Source organism: Elgaria multicarinata, chromosome 2 (genome assembly GCF_023053635.1).
Source record: "Elgaria multicarinata webbii isolate HBS135686 ecotype San Diego chromosome 2, rElgMul1.1.pri, whole genome shotgun sequence".
NCBI classification, from domain to species: Eukaryota; Metazoa; Chordata; class Lepidosauria; order Squamata; family Anguidae; genus Elgaria; species Elgaria multicarinata.
In genome coordinates this window covers 83,642,833-83,663,798 of record NC_086172.1, presented here as the reverse complement: position 1 = coordinate 83,663,798, position 20,966 = coordinate 83,642,833, and the positions used below count along the sequence as shown (strand labels likewise).

The window sequence follows — 20,966 nt, the reverse complement described above, 5'->3', positions numbered from 1 at the left end:
GACACCTTGCCAAACAGCTCTTTTGCAGGCTGTTGAGTGATGTGGCTGCATGCATCCCCAGCATCATCTGGGTCGCTAAGGGGAGCGGAGAGGCAAAGTTAGGGCCTCTTCCTCCCCAGCATCCTGATCAAGATCCCTGGAAGGGGAGTGGGGTGAGGTTAAAGCCCTCCATCGCAATCCTGAGGGAGCAGAGAAGCTTTAAGCTCTTTCTATCCATGAGTATTTTGGATCAAGATCACTAATAGCAGAATGGAAAAAGCAATTTTTCTCTGCATTGGGATCTTGAGGTGGGGGTGGGGAGAGGTGAGACCACGATCATTTGGGAGGTGGGATTGAGAAGGTTTAATTTCCTCCCAGCAATCCTGGTCAAGAGGGGCTGAGGTTAAAGCATCCCCCCAGGGGTCGTGTGTGTGTGTGTGTGTGTGTGTGTGTGTGTGTGTGTTGTGGCCCCACCCCAAGCCTCGTCCACTTTTGTCCTATGCCCACCTCTTCCATCCAAGAGTCCCTATCTACAATTACTCCTTCAGGAAGCACCAGAACAACTGCAAAAGAGTGCCCCCAAGTCTCATCTGAATCAAGTAATCTAGAATAATAATGGTATTGACAGGTGCTGAGCAGTTCAACAGAACCAACAGGTTTGCACTCCAATTGACCGGTTCCAATTATACATTGGCATCCAAAGCTGTCAGTGTCCCATAAGCTGTCTTGAAACTGGTTTATTTATTATTTTATACATTTCTATTGTGTCTAATAGCTGAAGCTCTAGGGGGAATCACAACAGCAAGCTTGAAAAATGCCTCTTCTAAGGAGATATTCACGACACTTCTTAATCTCCCTCTGGCCACCTTTGATCTATCTAGAGTCCTGGACCTATCTAGCAGAGTTCTTAAATTCTTTACTTGTTGTGTTAAACATGGTAGCCCTGTGTTGAGTTTTCAGTTGCTGTAATGTGTAGTAAAACGTCTTGTGTGTGCTGATGTCCTAGTGTTGCTGCCAGCAAGCATAATGCTGGCAGTAAACATGATGTGGGAGGACATATTGTGCCACCCTTAGAGCTGATTCACACATGCGGTGTTCATGCCTTGACTTGCACGTGTGAATGAGCCATCCTAGATCAAACGCCATAGATGAGAAAGTTCACACCACCGCGGGCACAGTGCTTTTCAATGGAATCCGTTCACACATTCATCTGCGCCTCAACTAGAGTTGTAGTGAAGAAGAACCACTTTATTATCCCTACATGTGTGAGCTGGACCTTTCTCAGCAATCCTCAAATCTTATTCTATAAATAAGTGGAACTGTTCCAGGCTATGTTGCATGGTGTCCACAGCTTTAGTTATCAAACCACTGATTGAAACTGGACCAGTGAAAGGGGAGGAGTGTAAATTTTCAGTATATTTTTCCTTTCCAGAGCAGCCCTTCTTTCATAAGTAGAATAGATTCACAGAATGGAGGGAGAGGGAAATCGCTTCCTTTCCAAACAACATAACTTTGTTGAATTTAGCTGAAAAGATGCAATACCAAATAGATTAGCCAGTTTGGGAGCCTACAACAAAAAGCCCTTTATCAGCTTATCCCCAAGGACAGAAAAGAATGCAGAGCGGCACAGCAAGAAGCAGAGAAGGGAATAAAGTTCAAGCAAGCTGTGGAATGTGGTTTCTGCTGTGTGGTTTTATCCTGGTTGTGCTTTTTATATTGTATTTTGTATTTGTGCTTTTAGACTGTTGGTTGCTTTATTATGCTTATCGTGGTTTTAATTTTTGTGAACCGCCCAGAGAGCTTCGGCTATTGGGTGGTATAAAAATGTAATAAATAAATAAATATATAAAAATATAAAACATAAATGGGGTTGGGTACAAAATCAGAGGAATGTATGGCTGTATAGGCAAATGATTATGGGCTGTACAGGTTCATTCATGTATTACCTAAGCCGCATGATTTCAGTTTCTGCATGGTCTGGTTTCATACTGCACTGGCGCAGCTACGGTAGAGCCACACTCCCTAGGATAGGTAGGTGATGCTGGTGTAGAAGTAGTATAATGATGAACAAATCAAGAGCTGGAATGGACCAGAAGATCACCAAGCCCAACTCCATGGTGTAAGGCAGGATCAACCATCAAAACCATCAAAGAAGTGCGTGTATAGCAAACAGTGCCAGGGAGAAGCCAGCCAGAAAATGCTGCAGAAAGAAAGCAACAACCCTAGGAAGACCTCTGGCCAATTTGACTGGAGAAAATATGCATTCCTAAGTTTCAATGTTACAATCGGCCAGATCCTGGAAAAACACACACAAATCATTAACCATGTCAAATCCAAAGAAAGCCTTACTGAAGGAGCACACAAAAATGCTATCTGTTGGGTACCAAAGCAGGCTGCAGTTAATCCAGGTCTTCTGCTAACTCCACTTCCACACTTTTCTATGGGACAAAATGACCACATGAAGCCTGTTTGAGATTCTCAGCTTCTTTAAAGTGGAGTTTCAGGGTTTTGCCCCTGGATGGCTTCGCAATGGCATCTGCGTCATGCAGATGACCTGCCACCACTCCAAATCCACCTCAGGGGCAAACCCTTCATCAGGACAAGCCCCAGGGTAGGAAGCAGTGACAGACGCAAAGCTTGGGAACAGTACAAAGCTGCTGCAAGTGCAGAACTAGGCTTCATATATGAACAAAGGAGTCTATTCTCCAGGCCCTTGAAACAGACAGTTTAAGTCAGAAGCATACCACACCAGAGGCTGAGAGACGATATTCCATTAGTTTCCATTTAGGGGGGATCTACACTATTGCTTTCAAAGCGCTTTAAAGCACTTTAAAGCACTTTGAAAACGTTTTGAAACCTGTATATGCAGTGTGTCCTGGGCCCCAACAGTTGTCAAAACTGTTATAAAGCACTTTAAAGCACTCTCTCATCTCACACTATTGCCCCGCTCGTGCTCTTCGCTCCTCTGATGCCATGTTTCTCGCCTGCCCAAGGGCCTCTACTTCCCTTGCTCGGCTTCGTCCATTCTCTTCTGCTGCCCCTTATGCCTGGAACGCTCTTCCAGAACATTTGAGAACTACAAATTCAATCGCAGCTTTTAAAGCTCAACTAAAAACTTTTCTTTTTCCTAAAGCTTTTAAAACTTGATGTTGTGCGGACTTTACACTATTAGTTTTACCCTACCCTGTGCCTGCTTACCCTACCCTGTGCCTGTTGGCATTCTCTTCCCCTCCTTATTGTTTTACTATGATTTTATTAGATTGTAAGCCTATGCGGCAGGGCCTTGCTATTTACTGTTTTACTCTGTATAGCACCATGTACATTGATGGTGCTATATAAATAAATAATAATAATAATAATAAGTAGTGGAGATCCCCCAGTCTCCTATACGAAGGGCACCATCCTAGAAGTACTTTACACCCTGGCTACTTTAATGCTCCGACTAAATTGACAAAATGGTAGTCAAATCCTATGCCTGCTCAGCCCCCAAGGAAAAGGGGGGAAATACATGTTTAAAATACGATGTTTAAAAATTTCATATTGGTTTTAACATATTAATGATTTAATTTGTTTTAGAATTGTATATTTATTTTATTTTACATGTATGATTTGATCTGTATGGCACCTTGAGATCCTTGTGTTATAGGGTGGGATATAAATGTTTAAATAAATAAATACACAACATGCAAAAGAATGCCACAGCATTCTTGACTGCATCAGCACAGTGGCACAAACAGCAATGAATGCAGTACTGCCAGTCTCCAGATATCCCTCTAGGCAGGGGTTCAATTCCCTATATGCTTCCCACATGTTTGGAGCAAAGCACAGAAAGGGAAGGAAGGCGAACCCACCCAACACAGTATCCATATAACCCACCCCCCAGCAAAAGGCCTGCAGAGAATTCCTCTGAAATTAACTTGATCAGAAGACTCTGGTGGAACTCCTCCAAAAGTAATGATAGCCCAAGCTCATTCGCAGCTGGGGCTTGTCTATACACTTGATATATAAGAACGTAGGAAGCTGTCTTATACTGAGTTAGACCATGGGTCCATTTAACCCAGTATGGTCAACACTGACTGGCAGCTGCTCTACAGGATTTCAGACAAGATTCCTTTCCTTGCCCTACCGGGAGAACCTGGAAATTGAACCTGTGACCTTCTGCATGTGAAACATGTGCTCTATCACCCTAAGCTATGGCCATCATGGCAGCACAGTTGCACGCTGTTGTTTATATCATGCAACTGCTAACTCTCAGCCACATCGTGCTATTCCCCGTGAAGCAGCACTTTTCAATGTGCCATTTTACTGACTTTTTACATTGCTCTGATGTCACCACATTTTTTTCCTTGTCTATCACTGGTGGCTTCAGTTCAGATTAAGAGAGTGGGTGTAGGTAGGGGCAGTTCCCAGTGCAGGGTGGGCGTGGGAATTCAGGGCAGGGGGTGGGCTCAAAAAGCTTAGTAAAGGCTGTTATAGTGATATTAAAGTCTATGGGGGGGGGGGAAAGTAAGGGCAATTATGATGTATAACGCATAAGTTCAATGAACTGTAGCAGCGCAAATGCACTGCTACTGGATTTCAAACTTGCACAGATTTGCCAGAAAACAAAACAAAAAAGGATTGTCATGATTTTTGGTCTCTCAATATTTGCTGCTCAGTACTGCTGGGTGACAATGGCTCTGCAATTTTCCCTGCTTGGATAGCCTGCGCTCACTCCTGCTATGTAACCCTATTGATGCTGCTTTGCAGCAGCAATGCTGCGGGGTTCTGGAGGAAACAGTAGGCAAAGTGCCATCATATAGACACCCCCTTGCTTAAGCTAGCAATCCAGCTATATTCACAATAGGCTGGCTGTGCCTCTATACCAACAGAACAGTCAACAAATCCTATGCCTGCTAAGTCTCACTGAAAGCACGGGGAGATAAATTAATCACAACGGAATTGCCTCATTGGTTTTAAATGGGAATTATGTACAATTAACTTTAGTTAGACTGGAGCCAATGTGTTTCGCATAGGATTAATGATTCAGTTTAAAGAATAATAGCTGTCGGTTTACCAGGCTTGTATGCAAATTAATTTTTAACCAAGTTATTTTAAAAAAATAAAGCTTAGTACTTAAATGCTTAAAAAAACTGAATTAAATACAAAAAAATCAGATTTATAAATTGATACTTTTAAGAAAATGGCTGCGTAAATGAGCTTTCAGAAGCCACCACATCCTTTTCCATCTCTCTCCTCCACCTAAGTAACAAGTCTATGATCACTCACCCAGCCTCATCCCCTGCCTGAAACATCTCTCTTCTGGCCTTTATCCTCATGCCCCTGCTTGAACCCCTCCAGCTTGAACAAAGGGAAGGGTAGCTTGGAGTGGGCTATTTAAGAAATCCCATTATCAGAGGAGGAGACTAAAGCTAAATTGTAGTAGATCAGGCTTAAGAATATTTATGCAAACTTATGTGTTAGCATGTATATTTAATTTATATCTTTGTATTTATGGGATGATCAGATCTTGCAAGATTTGTGGGAGCTAGTCAAAAGCAACATCATCATAGCAAAGCAAGTCACTTTAATCCACATCGTAAACTGCTTGTCCTCAGCCCTTCTCCAAAACAGAGCAGCCTTCTCATCCTCAACCTGGTGACCTCCAGACAGGTTGGGCTACAACTCCCAGCATCCTCCCACCACCTGGAGGGTGCCAAGATGGGAAAGGCTGGTCCAGACCAGAGAATGCAACACTAGCAAACGGGGCCTTCTACAATTCTCTCCCTAGCAACGGTCTTTCAGAGATCATTGCATTGGTTTTGGTATGTGACCGTCATCACCCTTGGGCTTTCTTTTTGGAAGTAAAAGGGTAAAAAGACTGCAATAAAAAAAATGAAATGCCCAGCTATCTCCATCTTCAGAAAATTTCTTTTAGACTTCTTGTCTAGACCTTAAACTTTTAAAAGAAGAGACTAAGCAAAAAGCCGTCTGGCGAACTGCCAGCATTATGTTAGATACATGTGCAAACAATGTGACTTCACCACCAAGTCATTCTGACTCCCCTTTTTAAAATACCATCTTGCCCGATGAAGAGATCTCAAAAGTTTGCACTTCTTTTGATGATCTTTGGTTGGCCACTGTGGTGTAGCCACTTGCAACGCTTGGGTCTTTTCCCAAGTAAGCGCAGCTAGAATCTCAGAGGTTTCGGTGGGAGAGTTTGACTCCAGACCCATCCGCGCGGGTCCTACCGCCAGCCTCCTCCGTTCCAAAGCGGGTCTTCTAAGAAACCGTCGCTCGCGCGCCCTTTGTCTGTTCCGCCCCCGCCTCCCACTCTCTGTCCAATCAGAGGCAAGGACCCGCCGTTGGTCGGGGGGGGGCCCGCATGCTTCGCCGGAGCAGCAGCGCCGCCGCTAGGGAGCGCAGAGCACTCGCCCCGCCAGCGGCCATGCAGCCGGCTTCGCACACTGTCAACATGCCCCCCCACGAGCCCAGGCAGCTGTACGGGCCCGCCCCTTTTTATCCCCACGTGGTAGGCGGCGTCATCCAGCCGCCCAGGGACTACGTCGTGTGGTCGCTGTTCAATTTCACCGCGTGCAACTGCTGCTTTGTCGGCTTCATCGCCCTCATCTTCTCCATCAAGGTGAACGCGCCCAGAGCGGGCGGGGAAGCGCCCCCAAAGCTTAACCTGGGAGGGTCGCCTGCTTCTGGGCCACAGCCGCCTTTCGCCTCCATCCTCCTGCGTTCAAATCCAAGGGCCGCCGCATCCGCCGCTTCCGCCGCCGCGCCCTCTCTGGGCAGCTTAGCGCGAATAGATGGGAGTTACAATTCCCACAGAAGGCCATGGGTCAACACAGGTTTCCCATTATGTGTTATTCCTCTGCTAAGAAATGAATAGTACCTACCAGAAGTTCAGAGGCACATGACTTTGACAGGGAAATCTGAAGACCCCCCCCCCCCAAAAAAACCCCTTCTGTCTGATGTGGAAAAGTGCACAAGCACCCAGAATCTCTCTTCACCCCTCTCTCCCTCCCCTTCTTGCTTTTCGAATAAAGGGGCACAGAAAAACCTCTTGGCCGGCCCTTCAAGGCTGTCCTGAACTCTGCGCCTGGGCACTGGCCCCCTCCCTATCTACCACGGCCAAATGTTGCTTTTTTCTAAAAACACATCTGCCTTGTGTTTAGGAACCAGGCTCTGTAACATAGACATGAAGGGGCATCGTTCCCTATTTATTGCCTTAAGCCCCCACCCTTCCACCCCGGACTGGGTATTTTGGAAGGGTCAGAGCATACTCTGGACTTACCATTCACCCTTGGGGTGAATAAACAGGGAACGATGCGCCTTCATGTCCCTGTCAACTTCTGTGTGAAAGCTTTTAGGGTCAAGTGTTGGAGTTACTGGATGATACTTAAGGAGTAGGCAACTTCAGATCTTCATGTTCCCCTCTCCCTTTGAAATGGATGTGTTTCAGAATATAATTCCCCAGGTAGTGAACAGGGTATTTGAAAAAGGAGTGCAAACAGGAATTCTGTAGTGATGCTTTTTGGTGCATTTGAGAAGAAATTGTTGTAGCCTCCATCGCCATTATCTCTCCCTTGACAAATACAAAATGAGTGTTAATATAATTAGAGTTGCATTGCCTCAGGCAATTTGTGTGGTGGGGAGGGTGATGGTTATTATCTCAAAATAAGAATGGGGAATGGTGAAGCTAAGTGAAAATAGGATGCAACAATTTAGGAGCAAGAATTTTATAACTTGCAGTCTTTGCTGATAACACTGAGTGGGAGATCCTTGGTTTGCAACAATTATGAATAGCCATGAATAGTCTATTTGAGATACAGGTGTTCAAAGAATGTGCAAAGACATTTTTGCTGATATTTTTCATTTCTGGGGGGGAAATACTTTCTCTCCCCTCTTTCTTTTAGGCAAGAGACTGTAAAGTTATTGGAGATCCTGAAGGTGCAGCCAGGTACGGCAGGACAGCTAGGCTGCTGAATATTGCTGCGTTCATGCTGAGTGTCATCATCTTCCTTGGAGTCATCACTGGGATTGCCTCTAGTAGACATCTCATCAATACCAAACTCCGCGATCTGATAAGGAATGAAGATGAACTGGATGAACGTGGGAGATAAATAATGCAGCCAACATTATGCTCTTTTATACCCATTTGAACCTTCCCCGCTCTTTCACTTTAAAGGAATGAGACAATGTTTATATGAGTGCTGTTTTCTCTGTCCTGAAGTTTGAGTTTGTAGCCCTCCAATCTCTGTTGTTCATGGGAACTATCGCTGGTTTTCTCTTGTTTTTAGTATTTTGACAAGTTTATCACTTGTTACTATACTTGTATAAGTTTAGCTTTTCTGAATTTCAGTCTGAAGACAGGTGAATTCTGAAAAAATAAAAATGTTTTTGATTCAGTGTAAATAGGTTTGTTTGTTTGTTGTATGTTTAAAAGTGCTTAAAGCTTTTCAGGACTGAAACTTTCAAGCTACCTATTGGAGGGTTTTTTAGCTCGATGTTACTGTATTCTGTAGTCCTTGTTTCATATACTACCTGTCTGGGACCAAACTAGAAGTTACAAGCAAAAAAGCTTGCATTTACAAGACCCTTTAAAATGAATGGGAGTGGGGCACCCAGGAGAAGAGGGTGCTTAACCTTTTCCTTCTCAGATGTTTATCCACTGAAAAATGGACCTCTTCCCAATAATAATAAGATGCCTTTTAATAATGTGCTGTTTTTAATAATGTATTAGTTTTAAATGTTTAAATTATATGTATTTTATGGCATTTGCATTTATGTTGTACCCCGCCTCGATCCGGAGGGAGAGGTGGGTAACAAATAAATATTATTATTATTATTAATAATGGAGCAGAAAAGGAAAACCTATCTGCAATCCATCTGCAAACTGGAATGGAGGAAATCATTGTCAACGTAAAAAGATAGATGTCTATAGATTTTTCTCCATGTCCTTAATACTGTGCCAGTCTGCTTATGATCTCTGACTACTTCTTTACTTTTACTTGACTTACTCTATTAGCACCTCCTTCTCAGAATGCATGGGATACTTCAATCCTTCTCTCCTCTCCCAATTTCCCCATTTTTCAAACTCAATTTTGCAACCCAAAGCCTACACATTTACTTTACATGACTCAGGCTAGCTTTTTAAGAAATCCATTGGTGGATCAGATCGGTTCTCTCTCCACCTGCAGCCAACCACATTCCTCTGAGAAAGGCAGGCTAACAGAACCTGTTTGCTCTCTGCTTTCTGAGGCCTTAGCTAGACCTAAGGTTTATCCCTGGATCGTCCTGGGGTCATCCCTGCCTGTTCCCGGGATCCCCAGTGTGTCATTTAGATGCACAGGGATGACCCCGGGATGATCCTGGGATAAACTTTAGGTCTAGCTAAGGCCTGCTCTTTTATCAGTTACCAATACTTTAAAAAACCACTCCTCTTATCCCATTATTGCTAAGTTTTCTCAGAAATCTTTGATGAGGGCCTGTGTCTGTAAAATGTTAGTGAAACAACCTACCTTGGCAGAAACTACGTTGATTCTACTTCTGTAAGACTTGTCCTATGTGCTGAATAATTTTACCTTTAATAATACTTCTCCCAATTTAATGAGAACAGTTGTGAAGCTAACCAGCCTGTAATTTCTTATATTCTGCACACACACCCTCCACCGCCCCAGATGTAGGCCTCTCATCCACCTCACTACTATTTGAACCTAAGTCCCTTAGTTCATCCTACAAAAAGGGGTTGCTGGTAGGGAAAGTTGGGGTTCACCTTTAAATGAAAATCTGTTTGATGAATGAAATATACATGGGTGTCTGCAAGGGGGCAGTTACTATCCCAGGGGCCGATCTACACATCATTGCGGAGTTGCTTCCGTGCGCCTTGAGTGCACCCGAAAGCTCCTCGAGACACACACCAGAATCCAATCTACACATCGTTGCGGAGTCGCTTCTGTGCACATTTTTTTTATACGCACCTAAATGAAGCGCATCTTTCTTTTCTGTCTCTGGTGCTTTTTCTTTAAATATACTACATTTCGTTTTGTTGGACTGGTTCACACTCTTCTAAAATCCTGCCCCTTCCGTCGCAAGTGGGCATTTGTTATAGCCAGGCTTTGGTCGATGCTTGTGACGTTCTCCATTGCTCCCCCCCTTTTTAAAAAATTCCTCAAATCCCACAATCGTTGTGGAGAAGATGAAGTCGATGGATAACCAAACAGAATTAGTCAGCACCATTGCTGTTTCGATAAATTTACTCCTATGTGCTCTTCGAGCACTCTCTGTGCTCAAGGATGAGCACATGCATCGCCGGGCACAACTCATACAAAATGTCCTGGACTGAAATATCACTTCTAACATAAATATACAGTTCAGCAGCCAACAAAGAACACTGTGTTTGAAAGAAAAAGGAAATTGACCAGTGAGGAAAAGCAGTTCTATTAAGAACAAATGCTTGAGAAAGAGTAATGTAAGGAAGGGTGGGGTGGGGTGTGTGTGGGGGAAACTTACCAAAATATCCCTTCTAACATAAAGAAATAAAATGAAATTGACCCCAGTGAAGAAAAACACTTCTACTTAGAAGAAATGCATGCAAAAGGTTAATGCTAAGAATGGTGGGGTGGGTGGGAGACTTTACTAAATAGCATATTTTCTGGACAAAAATTTCAATCCATTAGTGAACATTGGTTTCCACATTATAGTTAAATAAATTATGGCATAAGGGAGGGGAAGAATAAATTAAAAAGAGAGACACAAAAACATCGACATTACTCAGAAAGAAATGCGTTACTGAGAAAACAATACACCTCTCCTCGTGCGCGGGAAAGGAGAAGATTAAACATGGATGCTGCTGTTCGCGCCAGATTTGTGGGTTGGATAATTACTTTTAACAAAGTAGACTCAAATATTTAAAATATAGATTAACACTACACGAACGTGCACACGTGTGCATCAATAACATTAACTAAAAAAAAAAAATTGGAAAGGAATAAGACAAATAGAACCTACCTCTCCTCGCGCCCGGGAAAGAAGATTAAACATGGATGCTGCTGTTCGCACTGGAAATGTTAACGGAAGTGGAAAGCCAACAAAATAAGATGGGGCGGGGTGGTGAGGAAACAGCGAAGAAATGCTGCACATGTTGGAAGAAGGAACGCCTTAAATTGACTTAAGACGGAATAAATAACACCACTCAAAAGGCGGGAAACGGCGATTTAAAAGTAAGGGTGTGTGTCTCGAGGAGCTTTCGGGTGCACTCAAGGCGCACGGAAGTGACTCCGCAACGATGTGTAGATCGGGCCTTGGATAGACTTCTTGCATTTCTACTTATAGCCACATGGTGGTGTCATAATTAAAAGAATGGACAGTGGTGGAGCATAAAGTTTTAAACTGAACTTAAATAGTAATAACCTTTACTTAGAGACTTCCTACGAGGCTTCTTCTTTCTCAGGCTGGTTTTACAGCAGAGACCTGAGTATATACATCTCCATGTTCAATAGAAAAAATTGCTCCTGTAATTTTTATAACAATATGGGAGAAAGTAAATGCATCTTCTGTGCAAGAGCTCTGTCTTCCTTTGCCTCTGGTCATCCTTGCATTTTACATCTTGACACCCCAACGCTTCCTTTTAATGGTTCCAGCCCAGGGGCTACAATTCATTTGACCAGATCCACAGGACTTCGTTTGAGAGTTACAAGAATGGAGTGAAAGCTGTTAGGAAAACAGAACATTAAACAGAAGCCAATTGCAGAAGATGTTGGCAAATCATTCCATGACTAGGGTTCTTTGGTGCCTACCTAAACCTATCAAATAAAGCGAACAAACCCAAATGAGGATAGAGGGCTTCTTGACTTGTAACAGCTGTACAGGAGGGGTGGGAAAAGCTTGCCATGTACAGATGGAGCCCACTAAAACATCCTACAAGGGGTCCCTGCCCTGCTTTATGCTTAGGATCAGGCCCTAAAGCCGTTGTAGTCCTAAACACACTGAGGGCGTGATCATGCTGACTGTTCCCTCACTGTTAAGCTTCTGAGATTCCTATGCCCTGCTGGACTGAAGCCGGCAAGACAGCAGGAGTGAAGAAGGTGATCTTTGCCTCCGTGTCCTCAGTCTTTGGTGAATTTAAGTAAAATGGCTTTTCAGCCCAACTAGTGAGGACATTTTGGAGGGGGAGGGAATGAGGTTGGAGGCTCAGGATGTCTCATATCCTAGTCTCTCCAGTCTCCTCTTGCCACCCACTGGAACGCCACCCTTCCTTCTCTTTTGAGGTTGCTTTTCTGATCTCAGAGGGAAGTTGGCACTTTTCTTTCCACCAGCTCTAAGAGTTTAACCCTATGCATGTTTAGGCAGAAATGGTCCTACAATGTCCAGCATTCCCCAGCCAATGCTGCTGGCTGGAGAATGCTGGCCATTGTAGGGAAGCATGCAGGGGAGGAGGCGCTTGCATGGGTTAAGAGGTCTAGGAGAGAGGGAGGTTGGGCTCTGCTGGTCCATTCCACAAATCTTTGTATTTTCTTTATATTTATTTGTTGTCCATAAAAACATGGCCTTATTCTTTGTTGTTTCTCCATGTTTGCTTTTGAGGGACCCCCCATTGATACCATAACATACCCTGAGAATCTTGACAATTACATTATTGTTGCATAACCATTGGCTAAGCTACTATGCAATTTCCCCCAGTTCTGCAAGAGGAGTAGCAGCAGTAGTGGTACATGAGTGCCAGTGATGTGCTAGTGGCTGTACAGAACTGACATGGAGTCAAACCAGATAAAAGGTAGGAGAGGTATTTGTTAAAAAAGAATTAAAGTTAAAATAAAACAGGTGTGCAGGGGGTGCCAAATTTCATTGGGACAGAGGTAATGGGGAGGGGAGGAGGTATCGAATGCTTCCTTCTTCAATCTCATTTAAGAATAAAAGGACAAGAGCCATGCTGGATCAGACCAAGGGTCCATCTTGTCCAGCACTCTGTTCACAGTGATCAATCAGCTGTTGACCAGGGACCCACAAGCAGGACACGGGTGCAACAGCACCCTCCTGCCCATGTTCCCCATCAACTGGTGTGCATCAGCATACTGCCTCTGATACATTTCCCTGATCTAAATTGACCCCAAAGATGCTATTAGCCCCACATCATAAAATTCAGGTGTAGCTGTTGAAGCTCTAGGGATAATAGCAAGTTTGGGGAAGTCAGTTAAATTTGAGAAGTGACAGAGGGAAAGGGTTAAACAGAGTCAGAGTGCTTCATACTTTTTAAAAAGTGTGTGTGTGTGTGTTTTAAAGTAAAGAGATCTGAGTAAAGATCTTCTGCCCACCATCTTACCTACATTTGACAGTCAATAATAAACAGATGTTGACTGTTCAGCAGATCAGGGAAACTGACAATGGGAACTGAGAGTGTGCGGGGGAAGACACTGCAACTGTTAGGGTAATAACAAGAAGACATTTCTGCAGACACAGGATACAATCAGTGACACAATATAAGTGTTGTACCCGTAACCGATGGTCTCCCGCATATGAGAGCATTTGCAGTGTAAGTAGCACCTTGCTGCTTTTCAAACATGTACATGTCCTGGCTGCCTTTGAAGCCACATGCCTGAATTTTGGACCAGTTCTCCAGGCTGGGAGGTAGGCCAACACCAACCACACAGTTATAAAAAGAACTCCCTGTCCAAAGGAGCGAGGGCAGGCTTGAAAAATCAAATATTTCTCTCAGCCCTGGCAAGGCATTTCTGATAACCACACTTAAGCTAGAGCTGTAATTTCCCTGTTTTATATATAGATGGAAATGAATACATGCCCCAGACAGGCACTATATAAAGGGCTGTCCCTGCCCAGCTTCCCTCACAGACTGCCACTACTGGGAAACGGCATATTTCCTCCAGCTGGAATCATGGACACTTCGTATCCGCGTGAAGACTACCTGCCCATGACGTCCCACAAGAAGGAAGCGTCTCCAACCGTCATCACCGTCAGGCCGCCTGTAGTCCCGCGTGATTACATGATTTGGTCCGTCTTCAACACCATCTATATGAACCTCTGCTGCCTCGGCTTTGTAGCTCTTGCCTACTCTGTCAAGGTAGGAAGTTTCTGGGCAAGTGCTATCTCTTTTGCACAGTTCTGATGTCTTGGGGCCATATACAATTCCCAGATAGTTGCTCTGTCGTTATGTGGTAGCAGCAACACAGAATCAATTTGGGAACCTTAGAGAAAACGAGGAGACCATTTCAGTCTACATAGGTGTAGAAGGCAGATGCCATGAAGAAGAGTCCAGTGAAACTCAAATGCTTGCATGTGACTACTTCGTAGCTAAATTCACACGGTAATTCCTTTCCGTAGTTTTTCTGCTAAGAATAATAAGATAGATTTAACATATCATGGATTTAAATGTTAAATTCCTGACTTCCTCCAGGGGACTGAAGCATCCATTTCCAATGGACTGGAATTTTTGATTCCTCTCTAACCCCTGAAATGCAAAGTACTTTTAAGAGATGAAAGAGATGAAAAAGAAATGCAGTCACTAGGGAACAAAGAGAATACCATGAACTAGCTCATTGCATTCTGCTGTATGAAATGAGAAATTGATAACATCAAGCTTCACTTTCCAAGTAGATGTGGCTTTGATTAACATTTAAGCACCAGAGGCAGAGATGATTCAGGCAAAAAATTGTACACAGCCCGCAGATATGATTCCAGGAATCATCACATGGCTGCTAAACATTGTAAAACATACCTCTGTGCAGCTCCCTTCAAACAACTCACTTTCATCCAGCTGGCCCAAGTCATCTGGGTTAAAACCTGCTGGACCTCAAAGACACAACAGAACGTTTAGTATTTGTGCAGACTACCCCTATGTAGTCCAGTATTCACAGTTGTTTGCATTCTGCAGGAGACAAGTGTCATACAATGATGCAGTTCTGAAATTACTTATGAGACTTAGGGAGCAATCCTATGTATGTTTAGAAAGAAAAATGTCCTGCAACTCCATGTATTCACCAGCCAGTCAGGACTTTTTTTCTGTCTAAACATGCATAAAATTGCATCCTTAATGACCCTACAGGAGGCCCTCTTTAGATGTTAATATGTGTTAGTTCACTTTTTAAAAAACTTTTTTTTTTTTGGTCTTTTGGTTATTTCAAAATGTGGCAAGCTACCTTACTGTGTTTGGGCGGGGTGGAGTGGGGCTCCTGTTCATTCTGCTGAGTCGGGACCTGAACTTTTGTCCCAGAGTCCTACCCTGGTGGTACCACTGATGGAATATTCTGGTTGCTGGAACTTCCAATGAAAATACAGGGAGAAGACTTCCAGAAGAAAGATTCAGCACTCAAGTTTCTGTTGTTGCTGTGCAAGTCTTAGGAAATGCAGTCAGGTAGCCATTTAGGGCAAGTACACGTTTGCAATTATATTTACTGCTTCAGCTCAGGAATCTGGCCCAGGAATTTCCTTTACTAACAAGCACAGACCGCAAAAGAAAGGGAAGAGTCCTTTGGAGAGCATGGGGCAGAGTTGCTTTTGTTTAGGCTGGAGAAAGACAAAAGTTTTTGAAAGTCTTGAAAGTCATATGGCAGCAATATCATTACTCTTGGGCTTTTTTCGTCCCACTATCCCTTCTGTAACCACACTGCCAAACCTGCCTGATCAAATGCTGGACAATGAGCAGTGATTTCCCCACCATCAACATTTGTCTCCCGATTTACTCCCCCTGATGCTGTGTCTGCAGGGCTGATGTTCCAAAATGGTGGTACACACATGCACCAGATGCTGCAGTTTGCACTGGCAAGTAGTTTCCAAACCCCTTTCAAGGGCAGCTCCATGTAGAGCACATCACAGTAATCTGAACTGTAAACATGGCCTAAACGTTTTGTTAGGGTGACCATATGAAAAGGAGGACAGGGCTCCTGTATCTTTAACAGTTGCATAGAAAAGGGAATTTCAGCAGATGTCATTTGTATATGTCAGGAACCAGGTGAAATTTCCTCTTCATCACAACAGTTAAAGCTGCAGAAGCTATACTAAAGTGACCAGATTTAAAAGAGGGCAGGGCACCTGCAGCTTTAACTATTGTGTTGAAGAGGAAATTTCATCAGGTTCCCCATATATACAAATGACACCTGCTGAAATTTCCTTTTCAGTACGACTGTTAAAGATACAGGAGCCTTGTCTTCCTTTTCATACGGTCACCCTAGTTTCGTGAACTGCCCAGAGAGCTTCAATCAAATGTATTAAATAAATAAAACGTAATAAAGAAAAGAAATGAGAGGTAATTAACGGAAGCTGGACAAAAGTGCTACCGGCCAAAGCAGCCCCTTCAAGAGTCATGCCAGGTCCAAGAGTGTGGAGATTAGCAAGCACGGAATGGGGAAGCTTCACCTGCTGCAAGGGTGACCATACGAAAGGAGTCAATACAGTAAGAGAAAGGGGCGGATCGTATCACTATCCGTGTTCACATATACTACAAAGGTGGATAAGTATTATAAAAGCCTTTTAATACATTAATAAGTTTCACTAGTGCAGAAAAAAGTATATTGCCACTGTAGGGCTGTGTAGTCTGACATTTAAAAACACATTAACAAATACTAGGAACCCATTCAAAGACTCTAAGTCAAGGAATTTAAAAAAAAAAACACAGACCAAACGCGTTTCGACCCTAAAGGAGGGTCTTCCTCAGTGGTCACATATATTATATAAACACTTAGAGATACTTGTTAGTTATTTACAAATTGCCAATGCCACTAGATGTAACCTTGCTTTTTAAAAGTAGGTATTGGGCTTGTATATTTCAGCCAGTATCCCAGGTTTGGGATACAGCTTCCTGTCCCAACTGCCAAGGTGGTATTCTATCTGCAAGGAGCCTCTTTATTATTTTCTGTAGCGAATGCTGGCCCCAATTTTGCTGGTGTTTTCATGTGATGCTGGCTGAAATATACAAGCCCAATACCTACTTTTAAAAAGCAAGGTTACATCTAGTGGCATTGGCAATTTGTAAATAACTACCTAGTATCTCTAAGTGTTTATATAATATATGTGACCACTGAGGAAGACCCTCCTTTAGGGTTGAAACGTGTTTGGGTTTTTTTTTAAAAAAAATTCCTTGACTTAAGAGTCTTTGAATGAGTTCCTAGTATTTTTAATGTGTTTTTAAATGTCAGACTACACAGCCCTACAGTGGCAATATACTTTTTTCTGCACTAGTGAAACTTATTAATATATTAAAAGGCTTTTATAATACTTATCCACCTTTGTAGTATATGTGAACACGGATAGTGATACGATCCGCCCCTTTCTCTTACTTTATTGTCTTCACTTTAAGGGGCCTGAATAGCTCTTTTGATTATCATATGGAAAGGAGGACAGGGCTCCTCTATCTTTAACAGTTGCATAGAAAAGGGAACTTCAGCAGGTGTCATTGTTATGCATGTAGCATCTGGTGAAATTCCCTCTTCATCCCAACAGTTAAAGCTGCAGGAACCCTGCCCTCTTTTGTATCTGGTCAAGAGGGCAGGGCTCCTGCAGCTTTAACTGTTGGGATGAGGAGAGAATTTCACCAGGTGCCACATGCATACAAAGACAGCTGCTGAAATTCCATTTTCTGTACACTGTTAAAAGATACAGGAGCCCTGTCATCCTCTCCATATGGTCACCCTAGTGGCCTGTCCATTGATTATGCTTGGGAAGTGCCACTCTGTGGTCTGTGAAAATTCTGTGAGACTGGCATGTAATGCAGCATGAAAGCAGAAGTGAGGAGGTGTGCACAAACATAATATGCCTAGACAGGGGTGGAAAAAGAGATTGTGAGGCTTCCGGATTGTGTGGTAGAAACACAGGCGGAAGTAACATTTATTTATCTGATACTGTCTTCAAATTCCAGAGAACAATGACAACATTCGGTGCTTTTTCTCCAGAAGGGTGTGTCATGTTCCTGCTCCTTCTCAAGCTCCAAATTGCACATTCTCTGGCCTACCAAGGCTAAGCCAAGGAGCACACAGGAGTTTCTCATGCTGTCATTTGGCACTAAATGAATTCATGTGAAATGCAGAAACGTGCATTCACCCTACAGCACTGCCAAGATTTGTGGACTTTTGTAGCACATGCTTTTATATGAACTCTGCCATGTTTGCCAATCACCCAGTTTTCCCAGTTTGCCTTGTGGAATACAGGGCAACAGCATGGAGCTTTACTTATATTTTTATATACAAGTATATCCTTCCTTTCTTCCATCATGGAACTGAAGGTGACGTCCATGGGGATTTCTGGGTGGTCTCCCATCCAAGCACTCAGCTGAAGGAAACCTGTGCAGCTTCAGCAATGTCTCCTACATCATGTACCCTGGCACAATTGCCATGAGAACTCTACGGACCAAAGTGGTGGGCTTGATGCTTTCTCTCTCACTCACATATATAGGTGAGAGAGAAGGCATGACTTGATTCAGGCTATGAGTTACTTCTAATATTGTGGCTTCAATTTCTGGTGTTGATGAATGTGTTGCCCTTCACAACTGCATCGTCCTGTTCTATACAGGAGGCTTCCTATGCTAGTCCATCCTTTCTTTGTAATATATCTAATTCTCAATGTTGTTCCCCTTCCTCTCTCTTCAAGGCACGGGATCAGAAGGTGTCTGGTGACCTGGAAGCTGCCCACCGCTATGGCTCCAAAGCCAAATGCTACAACGTCCTTGCCACATTGTGGAATGTGGTGCTGCCGCTAGTGCTCATAGCTCTGGTGGTCACTGGTGTCCTCCACCTCTCCAAGCTGGCTCAGGAGTCCATGGACTACTTGGCTTATAGACTTTTTCCTACTGAGGAAGATGACAAGAAGTGAGCCGGGGGCCTTGAGCCTTCCTGGAAACGTCTTTTGATCATTAAGAGACTGTCAACTGGTCTAACCCAACAACTGCACAATACAGAAACCTTGGCTAGTTCTAATTCAGGGCATCTGGTTCATTACATGCATGCATTCATGCATCCTGGAACTCATCTCATAGCCCAGCCATTCACACTGCAGCAGCTGTGGGCATTCATTTTTAGCATCCTGCGCAGACCCACAGCCAGGCTGCCTGCTGCAGTGCTCTTTCCACCTGCTGCACCAGACCGTTCTCCTCTTCGTTGCTTTTCTCTCCAGCTTTGTCTTCTCCTTCTCTCCACTTGGTTTGCACCCAATCTTAGCAAGCCACACAGAAAGCATACAGCCAAGATATACAAGGCTATTAAATATGCTTATGGAAACTGCTTCCCACATTTACAAACATGCAAAAGTGTGTCCTTTAAAAATTCTCGTAATGTGTTTTCAGTGCAGTTTATATGTACAGGCGTTCTGGGTATGTATTAGCTTACATACTTGCGATGGATATTTCTTAAAAATCACACCTTCCGTATCATCTGTTGGTGTGGTGCCTGCACAAGCCAGTCATGTAATTAATAAACTATTAACTATTTCCAGGGTGACTGCTAGCTGGCTGATGTTCAAACATGTGGTGGCTTGTCTATGGCAGCCTTCCCCAACGTAATGCCCTCCAGATGTTTCAGACTACAACTCCCAGCATTCCTGACCATTTGCCATGCCATCTGGGGCTGATGGTAGTTGATGTCCAAAACATCTGCAAGGCACCAGTTTGGGGAAAGCTGGTCTATAGAAACATATTTCAGCTGCAGTCCTGTAACTACTTACCTGACAGTCAGCGGTACTTTCACCTGAGTAGGCATGCATAGACTTAACTTTAATTTATTAGCTAGGAGAGGGCATGGTTCATCCAGGATATTTTACCTTGTCTTGTTTAGTTATTAAAATGTTATTTCTGAATTTCAAGTGTTTTTTTTTTTTAAAAAAAACAAGTTTAACTACATTTTCCCAATTTCTCCCCATCGACTTCATGCATATTGTTTGTTACAGTTCAATTCATATTTTACCTTGTATTAAGAAATCAGGTGGACAAGACCTTTGAATCTCCTTTGTCTCCTGAGGAACATTAGAATCTTCCAGAGTCCTCAATGTTACCTTCCTATTTTCCTTCCCCAGCATTGACTCCAGTCTGTTTTGATTGTTACTATTTAAGTAATTAAATAATTTTACAACTCACTAGTCTTTTGTGCATCTCTGTGTTAATAAAAATTAATGGGCCTGTTCAAGTGACACGCTAAGCCATGGTTACTCTACAAAAGACGGCAGGGTGATGAAGAGGGAGTTTCTCCAGGTGCTGCATGCATAACAATGACACCTGCTGAACTCCCCTTTTCTAGGCAACTGTTAAAGATACAGGAGCCCTGTTTCCTTTTCATATGGTCACCCTAGCTAACACTTTTGCAGCAAATGGTTAATGAGCGTCTTTAAATCATGGTTATATGTAGCCACCATAGTTAGGCATGGTTCACACGACACACACTGCCATAACGTTTAGCTCAGAATGCTTAACCACTGTGGCTTAGTGTGGCATCTGAACAGGGTGACTCTGGGTTGTTTTCAGCTCTGTCATGTTTTTAAGCTGTACTTCATAAGAATGAGTACTAGACATTCATTTTAAGCTTAGCAAAAAACAAAAGCTTGATGGCGGTCACATAGTTCTAAAAGGATGATATGCCTGTGGGCAGCCTTTCTAGATAGCCCATGGCTTATGCTAGACCTGCTCCAAATCTATGCCTTGAAGAGCCCTGTCACAATGTAAACACATGGTTATGAAATGTTATAGAACAGTGTGTGGAACATGGAAATTCACATGGTGAGGAGAATTGAAAGATAGGACAGTGAAAAAAGTGAATTTGCCATTGGTTTCAAGTACCCTCACGGTGCAATCCTATGCATATCTACTCAGAAGTAAGTCCCCATTTTAGTCAATGAGGCTTCCTTGTAACTAAGTGTGCATGGGATTGCAGCCTCAGACTGTTTCAAAGAAGATGGATGAGATAATATTATCTAATGCAAATGGCATTTAGACCAATGCTGCCTCCAGGAGAAGCTTTTATCATGCTATTGTCCTGCTTCACTCATTTTATGGGTGGTCCAGATGATAA

The 20,966-nt window shown here is 43.3% G+C and overlaps 2 protein-coding genes across 2 annotated transcripts; both read left to right on the top strand.

The window, feature by feature from the left end:
- Positions 1-6,343: 6,343 nt before the first annotated feature.
- Positions 6,344-8,090, top strand: LOC134393369 (dispanin subfamily A member 2b-like). The gene is made up of 2 exons (XM_063118397.1): positions 6,344-6,601; positions 7,884-8,090. The coding sequence occupies exons 1-2, from the start codon at positions 6,344-6,346 to the stop codon at positions 8,088-8,090; spliced, it is 465 nt and encodes a 154-aa protein (XP_062974467.1).
- A 5,736-nt stretch (positions 8,091-13,826) lies between these two features.
- On the top strand, positions 13,827-19,038 carry LOC134393675 (interferon-induced transmembrane protein 5-like). The gene is made up of 2 exons (XM_063118737.1): positions 13,827-14,044; positions 18,562-19,038. The coding sequence occupies exons 1-2, from the start codon at positions 13,859-13,861 to the stop codon at positions 18,781-18,783; spliced, it is 408 nt and encodes a 135-aa protein (XP_062974807.1). The 5' UTR covers positions 13,827-13,858; the 3' UTR covers positions 18,784-19,038.
- Positions 19,039-20,966: the final 1,928 nt, after the last annotated feature.

What these genes read in the sequence shown, in the direction of transcription:
- LOC134393369 (XM_063118397.1), top strand. Translation starts at nt 6,344, where the DNA reads ATGCTTCGCCGGAGCAGCAGCGCCGCCGCTAGGGAGCGCAGAGCACTC. An exon ending in CCCTCATCTTCTCCATCAAG is followed by an intron (nt 6,602 to 7,883) that starts GTGAACGCGCCC and finishes TCTTTCTTTTAG; the next exon opens with GCAAGAGACTGTAAAGTTAT.
- LOC134393675 (XM_063118737.1), top strand. Translation starts at nt 13,859, where the DNA reads ATGGACACTTCGTATCCGCGTGAAGACTACCTGCCCATGACGTCCCAC. An exon ending in CTCTTGCCTACTCTGTCAAG is followed by an intron (nt 14,045 to 18,561) that starts GTAGGAAGTTTC and finishes TCTCTCTTCAAG; the next exon opens with GCACGGGATCAGAAGGTGTC.